This window comes from Emys orbicularis, chromosome 6, assembly GCF_028017835.1.
Source record: "Emys orbicularis isolate rEmyOrb1 chromosome 6, rEmyOrb1.hap1, whole genome shotgun sequence".
Taxonomy (NCBI): domain Eukaryota; kingdom Metazoa; phylum Chordata; order Testudines; family Emydidae; genus Emys; species Emys orbicularis.
Genome location: NC_088688.1, coordinates 60,193,299 through 60,207,199, shown reverse-complemented (window position 1 = coordinate 60,207,199; position 13,901 = coordinate 60,193,299). Strand labels below are relative to the sequence as shown.

The 13,901-nt window shown below is 39.3% G+C and overlaps 1 protein-coding gene across 3 annotated transcripts in view; it reads left to right on the top strand.

Moving 5' to 3' along the window:
• MCTP1 (multiple C2 and transmembrane domain containing 1) overlaps positions 1-13,901 on the top strand; it is a 497,445-nt gene that overhangs the window by 351,856 nt on the left and 131,688 nt on the right. For all 3 annotated transcript variants that reach the window (XM_065406109.1, XM_065406107.1, XM_065406108.1), the window contains 5 exons: positions 1,076-1,178; positions 3,204-3,306; positions 3,637-3,738; positions 4,092-4,166; positions 6,231-6,350. In XM_065406109.1, coding sequence (XP_065262181.1) covers positions 1,076-1,178; positions 3,204-3,306; positions 3,637-3,738; positions 4,092-4,166; positions 6,231-6,350 — 503 coding nt within the window. The remainder of the gene's footprint in view (positions 1-1,075; positions 1,179-3,203; positions 3,307-3,636; positions 3,739-4,091; positions 4,167-6,230; positions 6,351-13,901) is intronic.

Here is a 13,901-nt window from a genome sequence, read left to right as displayed (position 1 = left end):
ATCCACATTAACCTCTGTTGTAATCTGAATCAATATTGCAGTTTGGAAGACCTCTGGAGAGCTTTGTTTAAATATTGATTTCATTGTCATTTGTAAAAGGTATGAACAAATTACATGCCTTACTAATATCATTAATGTAGCGCCATTGAGCCATTGAATTTATGTGTTCTTATAATACATGACATCGCATTACAGGAATATTGAAGACACTGTGAAATATAGTTGCTTAGTACGCTAGATTTGATTGTAAAGAGCTAATGCCAACACTCAATAACTTTCAAACACTTTGCTCTCTATGGACAGACCAGAGACAAGGATGAGCCACTCTGTAATATGGGGTTTAGTTGTTGATGTTAATTTGCATGAGGGAGACATAACTTATAGGAGTATGAGTTATTTTGGGGCTTGGCACTAATGTATTGGTACCCTTAATAATGATTTACAGCCCTACATGCAACTTCTGTACACATGTGCACCTTGTGTTAAACATATTGACTTAAATAGGATGCTCGTGCATATAAATAAGCATAGAATTTGGCTATGTTGGAATTTACGTGTAATGTTCTTGTTGAGCAAATGCTACCTCATTTTATTAATTAATCAGATGGGAGGGGAAAAATGATGCAACAAAGTGAAGTGATTGTCTTCTTTAAGTAATCATTATGGAAATAAAAATAGACGTAGAGCTGGACACACTCTCTCTTCCCCCCATGAATTAGTTTGAGTTTTTATTATTATTTGAGGGGAAATATCTAACTTGAAGTATCAGCTGAATAATTTGCTTCACGTTATGCCTCTTTCTTAATTTTCTGTGTGTCAGGATGATATAATTATCTGATCAGTACAGCTAACTATACGGTTGATCATGCAGGGTGCTGAGACTCTTCGAAGCCTTCTGGTTGTGCTCAGCACCTTGAACGATCATGCAGTTTGTGATCAGAAAAGCAGTACATATGAATTTATCTTTACATTTACTGCTTTTTTTTTTTTATCCAAGTTGAGAGGTGGTTCTGTGAGTTTTAGGTGCAGAATATTCATGGATTTTGTTTCATGTGTTCTCTCTCTCTCTCTCTAGGTAAAAGTGACCCATTTTGTGTAGTTGAGTTGAACAATGACAGACTGCTGACACATACAGTCTACAAGAATCTCAACCCTGAATGGAACAAAGTCTTCACATTGTAAGTTTTTTAAAATCAGAGCTATCTACTGCTAAACTAGGAAGATAGAGTTAGAACATGGTTATTTTTTAAACCAAATAATTCATTGAAAAGGAATTCAGTTGAGGATATCAAAAAATGTTTTTAAAAAAATGAAGATTAAATCACTTTGATGGTGAGAAAATAAGTCCCATTCCTATGAGATGCTAAGGGTGAAGTGTTATGCGTTCTAAATTCCCACTAGTTTTAGTGACAGTTGATGTCACAGGACTAGGGCCTAGTGTTTGGAAATGAGGAAATAGGTTGATGCTTATGAACTTTATAAAATGTAATTATAAAACATTAGTTAACAGTGTGAAGAAATGTAAAACACACTTCTTTTTCCTCTCGTTTTGTCAAATGACCGTGTCACAATAGTATTCTATATTATACTCATGCAGTGCTGCTATTGGATAAAATGCAGTATCTGAAACATTCATTTTGTGGAGGAAGTGGTGCACATTGTTTTTATTTCTCTATGGTTTTGAAAACAATAAAAAGTTTTGACAAATTCAAAGCAGAATTTTTCTTCCAAGAATGAAGTGTCACCTTGTTTCTTTCTTTTTTTAATACTTTGTTTCTCCCTGAGTGCAGCACGGCACCAATGAGGAGAAAATGGATCAGAAAACTGAAATCCACAAACAATCCACTCTAAAGCCCACTAGAAACTTCAGCTTTTTGTGTGTTTGGCATAAATGAGAATATTAAGTATTGCTCTTGATCCCAAAACAACCTCTAATTTAATTTCCCCATTGTTCTTAAACTTTGTCAGTCATCTCTTTACAACCTATGCTACAGGATCTATCGATCGCTGCTCCCCTTCCTCTGTGACGGGGCCTCAGTAATGAACACTGAACAAAAGAAAAATCCCACAATTGTACTTCTCGGTAGCTTCCTCACAAGTTCTCATTTATAGATCTGTAAAAATGTGCAAAATTCTTCATTAATTTTTTTAATTAATGCTAAGAGAATCAGTAACTAATCAACCTCCACTACCTGACTGTGTTCTCTGAATGAGGAATCAGATGTTTTTGTAAAGGACAAAAGACTGGTCAGAAATCAAATCGAAAAACTCATACAATCGTCAAGGAGGCTCTTCACAGGATCTTCTGTAATATGTATAATTGTATCAATTGTTTGGGATGGTCCCAAATTTGCTGATTGATTTTGCCTTTAAAAAGAAATTTCCTACGTGTGTGTGTGTGTGTGTGTGTGTGTGTGTGTGTTTTACCCAAGTTGAATTATTTTCCTTTAATTCATGTTTTAATTCAAGCAATTTGATCAAAGAACAAACAACTTTTGTTTCTTTTTCCAAACCAAAAATCTGAATAACTCGCATAAGATTTTACAACATACAGTGCCATCTGCTATGCATGGTAATGGACTATTTAATATTTAGTAGCTGAAATACTATAAATGCTGAATAATGTTATATGCTTTGTATACATCTTTTCAAATTTCTTTTTAGTGTGGCTATTGCATAGTTTGGATTAAACTGGAATTTTTGAAGTAGAGGGCTCATTCTGAGCCCAAAGATCTGCTCAGCTAGTTCATTATTATTTATTTTCATTGAGAGAGCTACAGCTATCAAAGAGGTTGCCATTTGAAATTATCTCAAGGACAGTAATATTTTAAGGATAGTCTTTTATGGCTATCAGATCTGCTGTCTGCATCTGTAAATCCCTCAGTGCTACTCAGCACTGCTTTCATTGTAACTCTTGCAGTGCACACACCAGGTAGAAGATTCGAAGAATCATGTCTAATGGCGTAAGGTCGTGCAAATAACTGAAATGCCATGCTGCCTATGAAGTGACCAAAACGGTGGTTTTCCTGCATTCAGGGGCTTTTTATTTACCTAAGTTTTGTTCTCTGGATACTTTTTAAAAATATACATATTACTTGTTTTTTGCTAACTTTATTATGTTTTTGTCCTTGGTAACCATTAATATCGGTGACATTTATCTCCCCCTCCCGCCCCCTCCTCTGTGTGTATTTTTTCCTGAATAGCAATATTAAAGATATCCACTCAGTTCTTGAAGTGACAGTTTATGACGAAGATAGAGATCGGAGTGCTGACTTTCTGGGCAAAGTTGCTATACCGTTGCTGTCTGTAAGTTTCATTCACCTGACATATTGCTCTGTATTTCTTTTGCTCAAGGAAAACATAAAAGAATCTCAGCTCTGTCTGTCATTTCTCAACCAAGGTCTGTAATAAGAACACTAAAATTTTTTAACATACTCAATTCACGGCCATGTTGAATCCCATGATAGTTAATTTTTCCTGACAGACTTGGTCCTGGTAATGAACAGGTACTTGTCAGAATTGCCACAGTTGTTTTGGGTTCTCTGTCAGTTTCAGCAGCTGGGGGTCAAAGGTTACTGAGGAAGTGTATTCAGTGGAGACCGCGAGACAGACGGCTGTCATGTCCTTTTCCCGCAGATTCAAAATGGTGAACAGAAAGCCTACGTCTTGAAAAACAAGCAGCTGACAGGGCCAACAAAGGGGGTCATCTATCTTGAAATAGATGTGATTTTTAATGCTGTAAGTCTTAACTTTGGCTTTTTTGTACTGCTAAAGAGTTCAGTTTCATGAAAGCTTTTGTTCCTGATTTGTAGAGAATTTCTGTCATTCCTCATTTTCTCGAAACCTTGATGTATACTACAGAATACTCTTCTGCCACTGGCTGGCACACCCACTCTTTTTGTTACTGTGCTGCTGCTGCTGCTGCTATTGCTGCTAATGTAAGAAACAGAAACTTGTGCCTGTGTATACATTTATATTTTATGGGCTTGGCAGCTATGACTTTGAAACTTAATAATTATTGCAAATTGAAGTCTGTATTATTAGTGAGTATTAAGTAAGCCCATAACATTGACACATATTTTGATGTATAGGTGAAAGCCAGCATACGAACATTAATGCCCAAAGAACAGAAGTACATTGAAGAGGAAAACAGACTGTCTAAACAGGTAAAGCGTAAGAAAAGACTAATCCTTTTGCAAAGACTTAATATCAGGCGTAAGCTTCTAGACACCTCATGTCAAACTTCAGTGGGGGAAAAGAATAACATTTCCATTATCTGTTTACAAAACTAAATTATGAGATTCAAGAAGAGAGAAAAACAAATATATAATTATTATATCAGTTCATTGTAAATTGCAATTTGATTTCTGTGAAATGTGTGCGTGAGAACACAATTGAAATCATCAGTGTGTCCACACGTATCAGGTTATAGCACAGGTGGATGTAAGCTAAGTCTAGCATAAATTTATGCCATTAACCTTGATCTGAAAGAACTCCATTTTGTTTGGGGGTAAGGAGTGTATTAACATTCTCTTAGCTAGGTTTGAAATGTTGTGATCTATTAGAATCTCAAATGAGACTACTAAAATCAAATAATGTATAAATTTTCAGGCCATCAGATTGGAAAAACGGTGTCCCCTTTTCCTTTTCAAATATTTTTGCCTCATAGGGTTACAATATTTTCTGGTAATAGTTATTTTAAAGGCACATCTTATGTTTTTGTCCTAAATTATATTTGATTGAGATAGATAGATAGATATATTTTACTTTCCACAGTACTGTATTTTAGTTATGGGGAATTGGGTATTTGGTTGGGCTGTGAGGAGTAGAGGGTTTTTTGTAGTGGGAAAGGGGAACGTTTTAAACAATTTTATTTTGTCAGATCCTAGTCTATTCAAGTACTAATGAGCCTTCATAAACATTAATATGATTTGCAATATCTGCCACATGAATTATATATGCATTGTCCATTGTATTTCACTGAGCGATTGTAAAGGGCAAAATACTGTCTTTCTTCACTATTGTAAGGGAAGCAGTTTCTAGAGCTGCATTTTTTCCCCATTATTACAGCAAACAAACAAGAAGGCCTTTTATTCAAGATACGCTGTTCTCCCCACTTTCATAACAGAAAATGATGGTTATTGTACTTGCTTGCAGTTGGCAATAAACTTTAAATACCCTCTTTTAGTTTTAGGATATTAGCTTATAATATAATACATCATATAAAAGAAAAGGACTATTCAAAAATTACAAAGGGAGATCTTGAATTAATGGTAAATACAGTAGCATTTTAAAATGTCTAAATTTCCTAATGAACAGTGGGATTTTACTTTCATAGATGAATTTAATGTGTTAATCCTAAACTTAAATTAAATGATGCATTACTACATTCAGCTCTCTTATAAATTAGGTCTCATTATCATTTTAGGTAATTTAAAGAGTTTTCTCCCTGAATTGAAACCTGTATCTCCTTATGACTCAGTTTTGTGCAGATAAGGATAAGACTTCTTATGGTTAAGATTACAGTGATAAATGCTATAAAATACATGATGACTGCAAAAGCAACTATAGCAAGATATTCTAAAGCAAAGGAGAAAAAATTGGATGCGCTGAATATAGGTGATCTGTTTGATTAGAGTTATAATTTTGCACAGTTTGTGCACAATGGCCCACAACACAAATTTTAAAACTAAGGCCAAGATTTTCAAAACATTAAACTCATTGAGAGCTACTGGATGCTCAGCACTTTTGAAAAATCATGCCACTTACTTGGGTGTCTAAATATAGACTACAGAACCTAATTTTAGGTACCCAATTTTGAAAAATTTTGTCAACATATTTAATAGAACTCCCAAATTTCATTGACCAAATAATGCTTGAATTTTTGCAAATGATGTTTCATGTTCTTGTTTATTATATTTTTTAAACACAATATCTGAAATGCCTGGGAGAAACACAGACATTTGTATGTCATTCAAAATTATAAACATTAGAATTAAGTTCAACAGGTGATAAACTGACTTGTATAACAGTACAGATTTGCTTCCCCTTCCCATTCTTCAGTAAATACTGATATTATTCTAGATCCGTAAACTAAACAACTTGACATATTCTTTCAGCTTTACTAACTTGCTTTAATGAGAATGAGCTTGAAGATGTTGTAAGCTCTCTTGATAGTTTGAAGTCTTGTTTTTTCTGAATATATTTTCATCTTTTCATCTTTCCCACAGCTGCTATTAAGGAACTTTATCCGCATGAAGCGTTGTGTCATGGTGCTCATAAATGCTGCCTACTATGTTAACAGTTGCTTTGACTGGGATTCGCCCCAAAGGAGTCTGGCTGCTTTTGTGGTATGATCATCCTGTAACACTTCATATAATTATTAATTACCTTTGGTAATCATAGTTGTGTGTTTGTGTAGCTACAGTTAAAGTTAATGTCAAAGTTGCCATGCTAAAATCCAGTCCTCAGAATGGCTGTACGCATTCTGGCTGAAATTGGATCTGCTGTACCCAGGTGTCTCAGTCATGGAACATTTTTTTTAAATTTACATTTCAAAAACAATTTTAAAATTGCATAGGTGCAAAGAAGGAAAAGCTTACATAGTTTATACTCAAATTTGCACTTATCTAAATAAAACTAGTTTGATATAACAAAAACACAGTTTTGTAAACTGTGGACCGGACCCTAGTCATCTTACCCTCACAAATAGCCCCATTGACTTCAGTTTGTTCAATTTGCTGAATATGGCACAATTAGTCTATAAATTGTTTTTAATGCTTTTGGTACTTTGAAATAAAAATGGATCAAAACAGTGAGGTGGCAAAGCTTTCATAAGAATTTTTAGTACACCTCATCAATATGAAATATACATTACCAGTGGGATCAGCTCCTTCATTTTTTAACAAAAAATTATACTTTTAAAATTGTTTTTTTAAAAAGGGAGCATCCCTAAACACCAATAGCACCTATTTAGATAAAAAGTAATCAGCCACTTAAATTGCAGTTTTTAAAAATCACCAGATACCAAATTCTGGCCACAGTTCTGCATCTAGTGATCCCATGAAACTTACTCATGCTTGTCAAAACTGGAAAATACGAAGTTAAAACTCAACATTTACTAAGGGGACACAATTTATGTGCCTTTTTTGTTTGTTTTCATTTTACAGTACATGAGCTGCCAATAGGTGGCCAGATTCACTGATTGGGTTCTGCTGGTGAGAAGACCAGCTGTAGCAATAGTCGTGTGTGTGCACACACTTTTTTGAGGGGCTTGGAGCCATGTGTTGCAACTCACAAAGTGGGAAGAGCTGCCTGTGGCATCTTGGAGCTGCACTGAATTAATGTATCTTCTAGGGAGCATCTGCTAGCAGGGCTCCTTTCATATGATGGCTAAAATTTAAAGTTATTCCCTGGCAGAGGACAGCAGCAGTACCACTACACCTGGAAGTTGAATTCTTCCTTGGTTGCAGCTTCTACCAGAGGTGGAGGGGGCTTCAGCTGTGCCCCAAGATGTGATTGTAGCACAAATGGTCAGTCTGACTTTGAACTCCTTGGCTGTTTTTGGCTTATCCTGCTATCTAAAATAATTTAAATGTTCTTTTTAGTACTTCATTGTTTCAGAGTTCAGAATGATAAAACTTTATTAGGATAATGCACATTTCTCCATAAGGCTCTGTCCTATCCAATATAAGTTCTTATACCCCACTTGTTGTCATAGTACCTGAGCCCTCTCCAGTAGTGCATTAAGTATCATGACCACATCTGTCATGTGTTGATTGTTCTCTCATCCTCTCCTCAAAGGGAGAGGTGTGTGCAATGGAGTGTCTTGTGTTGATAAAAGTATTTGTTGTTTTTATTCATTCATTCATTTATTAAATAAGTATGCCTGTTGCTATGGGTTTACATTAGAGATGTCAAGGTCAAATAAATGTGCCTTGCACTTGGAGCAAAAGCAGGTTTATGATGATCCTTAGTTCCTGGGGTTGTTCATTACATAGTCTCAGACCACCTCTGGTCTGAGGTCCTGTCTCCTGCACAGACAAGCTTAACTCCTACTGTTGAGAGTTCCATTGTGCCACAGAAGCGAAGTTGTTGACTACTATCTTGGTCCTTTAGACAGTCTGTTAGGTACCCTCTGCATGGGAAATGGAGCGCTTTGAAGATAAGGACCGAGACCTTGAACTTGATTTGCAATTCTATGGAAAGCCAGTGTAGAGAGTGGAGGACAGGTTTGATATGCTCACAGTAGCTTGCATTGCAGAGGAGACGTGCTGCAGCATTTTGTACTAGTTGTATTGCTATTAGGATTAATACATACACGTTTGTTCAGTTCTCCTTTTGACATGGAACTCCCTTTTAATATCAGTAGAAGACAGGAAAGTGGAGTGATATCCTGCTTTGTGGGTCATTGCTAGAGTCTACTTCACTTGCCAGTCTTTCTCATGGTGCACTGCTGTCACCATTAAATCTTAACAGAACAAATTCTGTATGACCAGAAGAAATCTTAAGAAGCAGCTGAGACTAGATAAATACAGATATTTTATTTTAGTGTCATAATAAATATACTTTTTAACACTAGCTATTGTAAATTACAGTAAAAACATATTTCTGGTTATATAGTAATATACTTTCTTTTCTATTCACCAACACGACTCTTTCTTCTTCACAGAAGAGAATTGGTTCATAATTAGATTGAATTTAGGAACAGATGTTGATAAGCTGTACCAATTTCAGTGCTGTGACTTTAAATGTGTTGTGGTCCTGCCCTGCAGAAGAGGGGATCAGCTATGGCTGCTATTTTGGAGTCTCTCTTTCTGAGAAGCAAGTCCCTGTGGGTGTTTGTGAAGCATTTAAAGCTTTTTTCTCCCTCGGTTTCAAAAAGCATTTGTAATGTTGCCTGTCATAAAATAGACATTTGTTACTTAAACCAAATCTATAAGAACTTCAAAAAGGGATTGCAGGGCTGTGGAGTTTTCATTTCAAGATGGTGGCTGGGATTTTCACAGCTTCCTTGGGCCCCTGCAAAATCTTGCACAGCCTTGTGAAAGCATGACTTATTTCAGTTGGCGGTATTGTGTTGTCTTGTGCTAAGGTTGTGCCAGAATTCAACACTCCCTTTGGAAATCAATTTTATAATAATTCTTACCTGATGTATATCACTTTTCAGCTTCAAAATCCTTTACAAACCATAGTCCTTAGAGGACTTCCAAAGATCATAGAATGAGTCAGTATCAGTATCACAACAGGGATTAAAAATAGGGTTTTCCAGATGCCCAGCTCCATGTGCAGACAAGAAAATAATGTTTTATTATAAAAGTTTAAAATTAACATTCAGCCTTCTCCATAAAACCAACACCAATCCTTTTAGAAGCCAACAGCAAAAACCCAACATGGAGTTTCTGGACCAAGCTGTGTTTGATAGATAGGGTTAAAATAAAGATTCAGAACAATTTTACAAAAGTGAAATACTGTAGGTATGATTTTTCACATCATAATCCACAAGCATCTCATGTGAATAACCAAAAGTTTAAAAAAAAATCACAAATACCCATTCTTTCCACCTTCTCCTCTTTCTTCCCCCCAACACTCTCTCTCACGCGCTCGCAGAGGACTAGCTTAGGTTTCACAAATTTAGAAATGGAGTCAGAACTTTAATTATGAAGTTAAAGGTACACCACTGAGAAATAGACTTTAGAATGGAAACACATGCAGACTCTTAATTAATATTACGATGCTATAATAAGCTACAGGTATTCACTCTGGGCTTTTTGCACATTGAAGTATTCACTGGGGCACTTTTCAAAGTCAGTAGGTTTAATAGTAAACACTTAAAATTTTATCTGCCATAATACTCATCTCAGAGAATTCAAAAGTTTTCAGTGGATGCTTTCTGATTGCTTATGCGCCACATCTGAGTTGCTTGTTGAACTTTAGAATGTGATGATACTATGAAAAAGACTTCGTAAAATTGTCATCATGGAATTCTCTGTTTATTTTTTTTTTCTCAAGAATTTCCAATAATATTTGCTCAGTTTGTAAGTAAGAATACATTTTGTCTAACTCCCAGTTTTACAAATTCAGTCTGGGATCTGAAAGTCAAGCTTGAGGCATTCTGGGTCATGCAACACCTATACTAAATATTTTCCAGGTCTCTCTTTCACTTTTGAGTACCATTATTTTCAATGGGAGTTCAGGGATTTAGCTCACTCTTTTTTTTTTAGCCGCGCCTCAATATCTCACAATAAATATAACAGTACTGGAGAAACACTTTATTTTTGAACAGACAATAATATACAAGCTCTTATTCAAAAATGTAGCATTTAAATTAATAAGGCAGTGCCTCTGAATATCCCATTTATGTATAAGCAACTCATAAAAAATAAATTTCTTCGAGTGCTTGCTCAAGTCCATTCCTTGTTAGGTGTGTGTGTGCCAAGTGCACTGTTGCCAGAGATTTTTCTCTCAGTGGTATCCATTGGGCCAGCTCTAGCTCCCTCTAGAGCCGCATGCTCGTGTGCTGGTATACGGGGTGCTGCCGGCCACGCTCTCAGTTCCTTCTTACCGCCTGTAATAGTTGCTGGAACGACCGTCTTGCTTCGGCAAGACTTCTTCCCAGTGGTTTTTGGACTCTAACTCTTAGTTTATCATAGTTTAGTCTATATTGTTATTGTAATTAGTGTAGGTCTACATATTTAGTGTAAATAGATAGTCCCTATCATCAAGGGACGTCTTTGCCCCAAGGGGAGAGCATGCCTTGGTCTCTGGGCTTCAAACTTCATGCCTCCTCTGGCAAACCTATGCCTATGAGCGACACACACTCTAGCTTTTAGAAGTGTTCACATGAGGGACAATTGGCAGATCTATATGGACTTTAGACCCCACACTAAAAAAGATCAAGACATCAGGTTGAAGGCTATCCTCATGGAAGCCACCATCAGATCCACCTCAGCTGAGCTGCTCCGATTTGGCACCAAGCACTTTGGCATTGATGTGAAGTGCTCCTCCGGCACTGAGCTCTTCTGGAAACTATTCACCATCTCTGGTGCTGAGGGAGAAACACAAAAAGCAGTGCACCTGTTACCCAGGGTTCTTTCAACCCAAAGCTCTTGGTAACTTTTACTCTGTGCGAGGTGGTGTCAGGAAATAAATCAGGGGAGACACGGCCGTCCGACCAATAAATGGCTGGCACAAACAGGACAGCACAAGAGTGCTTTCACTGAAAGCTAAACTTTACTTAATCCCCAGCACTTACACACATCCGCAACAGGTTAGTAAAACACCCCCAACCCTTGATAATTACCAAAGCTGAGTGTGGCTCTCGAGTAACACAGCGGCAGGCTTCCGGTGGCCAAATCTTCCGTCTGCCGGTGGGGACCGCAAGATGTATCCAGAGGGAGAGTCCAAACGAGTCCCAAAAGAGTCTAACTACCTCAAACTGTTTCCCCTTATTTATACATTAGTAATAGAATGACATGTCCCTTAATGAAAACTTGTTAATTAAGCAGTTTCAATGGTCAAGCAAGAGGTTCCTTCTGATTGATTAACCAGGTGTGGATTTTTCCAGAGTTTGTAGCCTTGAGGCCCCAATAGACATTCCTGGGGCACATCCTGCTCTTCTAAAATGCATGTATCAGCAACTTCAACACAATTCTTATCAGGAAGGACGCGGGGTCAAGCTGCCCTTTCTGTGGCACCCAAAACCCCCTCCCCTCCTGCCTTGGTCAAGCTGAAACTGCTGACTAGGCTGCTTTTAGCAATAAGCCATAGTGGTTTCAGGCACTTTACTGGTTTGCCAAAATCTCCCTGTACACACCAACAGAGGGTACTCACTGGTGCACCAAAAGGACAAGCAGGGGGAAAGCAATGCAGTGAGACCCATGCTGAGCCACTCTTCCACTCCCGGCCCCATGATGGCACCGTCGACTCCGCCTAGAGCATTGAGTTCAGTGCAGAGCCTTCCCCGACATCTGGAAGTCACTGTGGCACCAGCAGTCTGACTATCCCGTTGACACCGGAGCCTTTTCAAGCATCCAGGGATTTACTGTCTCTCCTGATACCCCGCCCCCAACTCCAATGCCAGCTCTGATGACCAGAAACAGATGGGAACAAGGAGCTTCGAGCTCCTTCCTGGTACCTTTGGAGATGGTCAGGATGATGTGATTAGGTCCTGCTTGCCTCTGTCTGCTGCCAGTCCCCATACCACTGACACCACATAGAAGAAGAGGTGGGTATCGCTCTGCTGTGGTCTCCATGAGAGGGCTCCTCTTCTGAGTCTGAAGGGGAATCCTATGCACAACCTAAGGGTCACCACCAGTTCCCACCCTATTCGCCATGGGATTTTGGTGCCGGTCCGTGCACCGGCACTGGCCAGCAGGTCACTGGCCAATACAGTGGCTCTATTGGAACCCCTGGGGTTTCTCCCAGTACTGGATCTTCCTCCCATCGCTCTTACTCGGTGGTTTCCGAGAAGCGGGTTACTGCTCTTTCCCGCTCGGCACCAGACCCTGACTCCAGTACTGACCCCAGTACCGACGTAAAGGATATGGCTCCTGTGGACATTGTTGAGGCTGAGGAAAAGGAAGGAGCCCCTCCTCTGGTGTAAGCCTCCTTGTCCTCCTCCTCCCCAGACGAGGCTATAGCAGGAACCGCAGGATAACTTTAGGGCCCATCAGGACCTCCTCAAATGGGTAGCAGTAAACCTGGTGCTTAAAGAAATCATACAGCCTTATTGATATTCTGGCTGCAGCAGTTCCCTTCAAGGTGGCCTTACCCATCACTGAGGCTCTGATACGTCTGGTCAAGGCCCTGTGGCAAATGCCTTCTTCTCTTTCCCCCCACCTCAAAGAGGGCAGAAAAGAAGTATTATGTGCCAGTGAGCAGATTCAAATACCTATACTCACACCCCCCTACAGGATCTCTGGTTGTGGCACCAGTCAACGAGAGGGACATGCAGGGCCAGTTGAGAGCTAGCCCCCAAACAGAGATGCCAAGAAACTGGACCTTTTTGGAAGAAAGGTTTATTCGACAGATAGCCTTCGACTACGTATCTCTAACCAGCAAGCTTTGCTGGGGAGATAGAACTATAATAATTTGTGACTAAATTTCTGCCCCAAGATTCAAGGCAGAAATTCATTGCCCTGTAGGGGGAGGGTAAGAATGTGGCCAGGACCTCTCTCCAAGCAGCTCTGGATGCAGCTGACTTGGCAGCTAGGACAATAGCCTTCACTGTCACCATGAAGCATTGTTCCTGGCTTCAGTCCTCTGGACTGCCTCACTAGGTCCAACAATCCGTCCAGGACCTCTCCTTCGAAGGCTTCTCTTTATTCTTGGAGCAGGCGGACACAAGACTTCATGGCCTAAAGGACTCAAGGGCCCCCCTCCGATCCTTGGGCCTTTGTGCTGTCGGCTTCCAGGAAGCACTTCAGGCCCCAACAGCCTCCTCGTTTCTCGGTTCCTCCAAGAGAGGATCCCTATAAAAGAAAAGGGAGAGGTTATAAGTGGTGCCATCCACTCCCGTCCACCTCAGCCTCCCAGCCAGAGTCTCAGAGATACTCTGGGGGGCCGAAGCGGGCCTTTTGAAGGTGCGCCCAAGGGCACTATACCAGACACTACTTCAGATCTGACTTTCCCTTTATTTTTGGACCATCTGTCCCATTTCAGCCTAGCATGATCTGCATAACATCAGACTGTTGGGTGCTCAGTATGGTGACAGTCAGCTATACCCTTCAGTTTTTATCCACTCCACCCCCATCCCTCTTCATGGACCCTTCCCATGAGCAATTCCTCATCCAGGAGGTGCAATCCCTCCTATAAATGAGGGCTGTGGAGGAGGTTCCACAGGAAGGGGTTTTACTCCCAATACTTCCTAATCCCAAAGGCCAAATGGGGTCTCTGGCCCA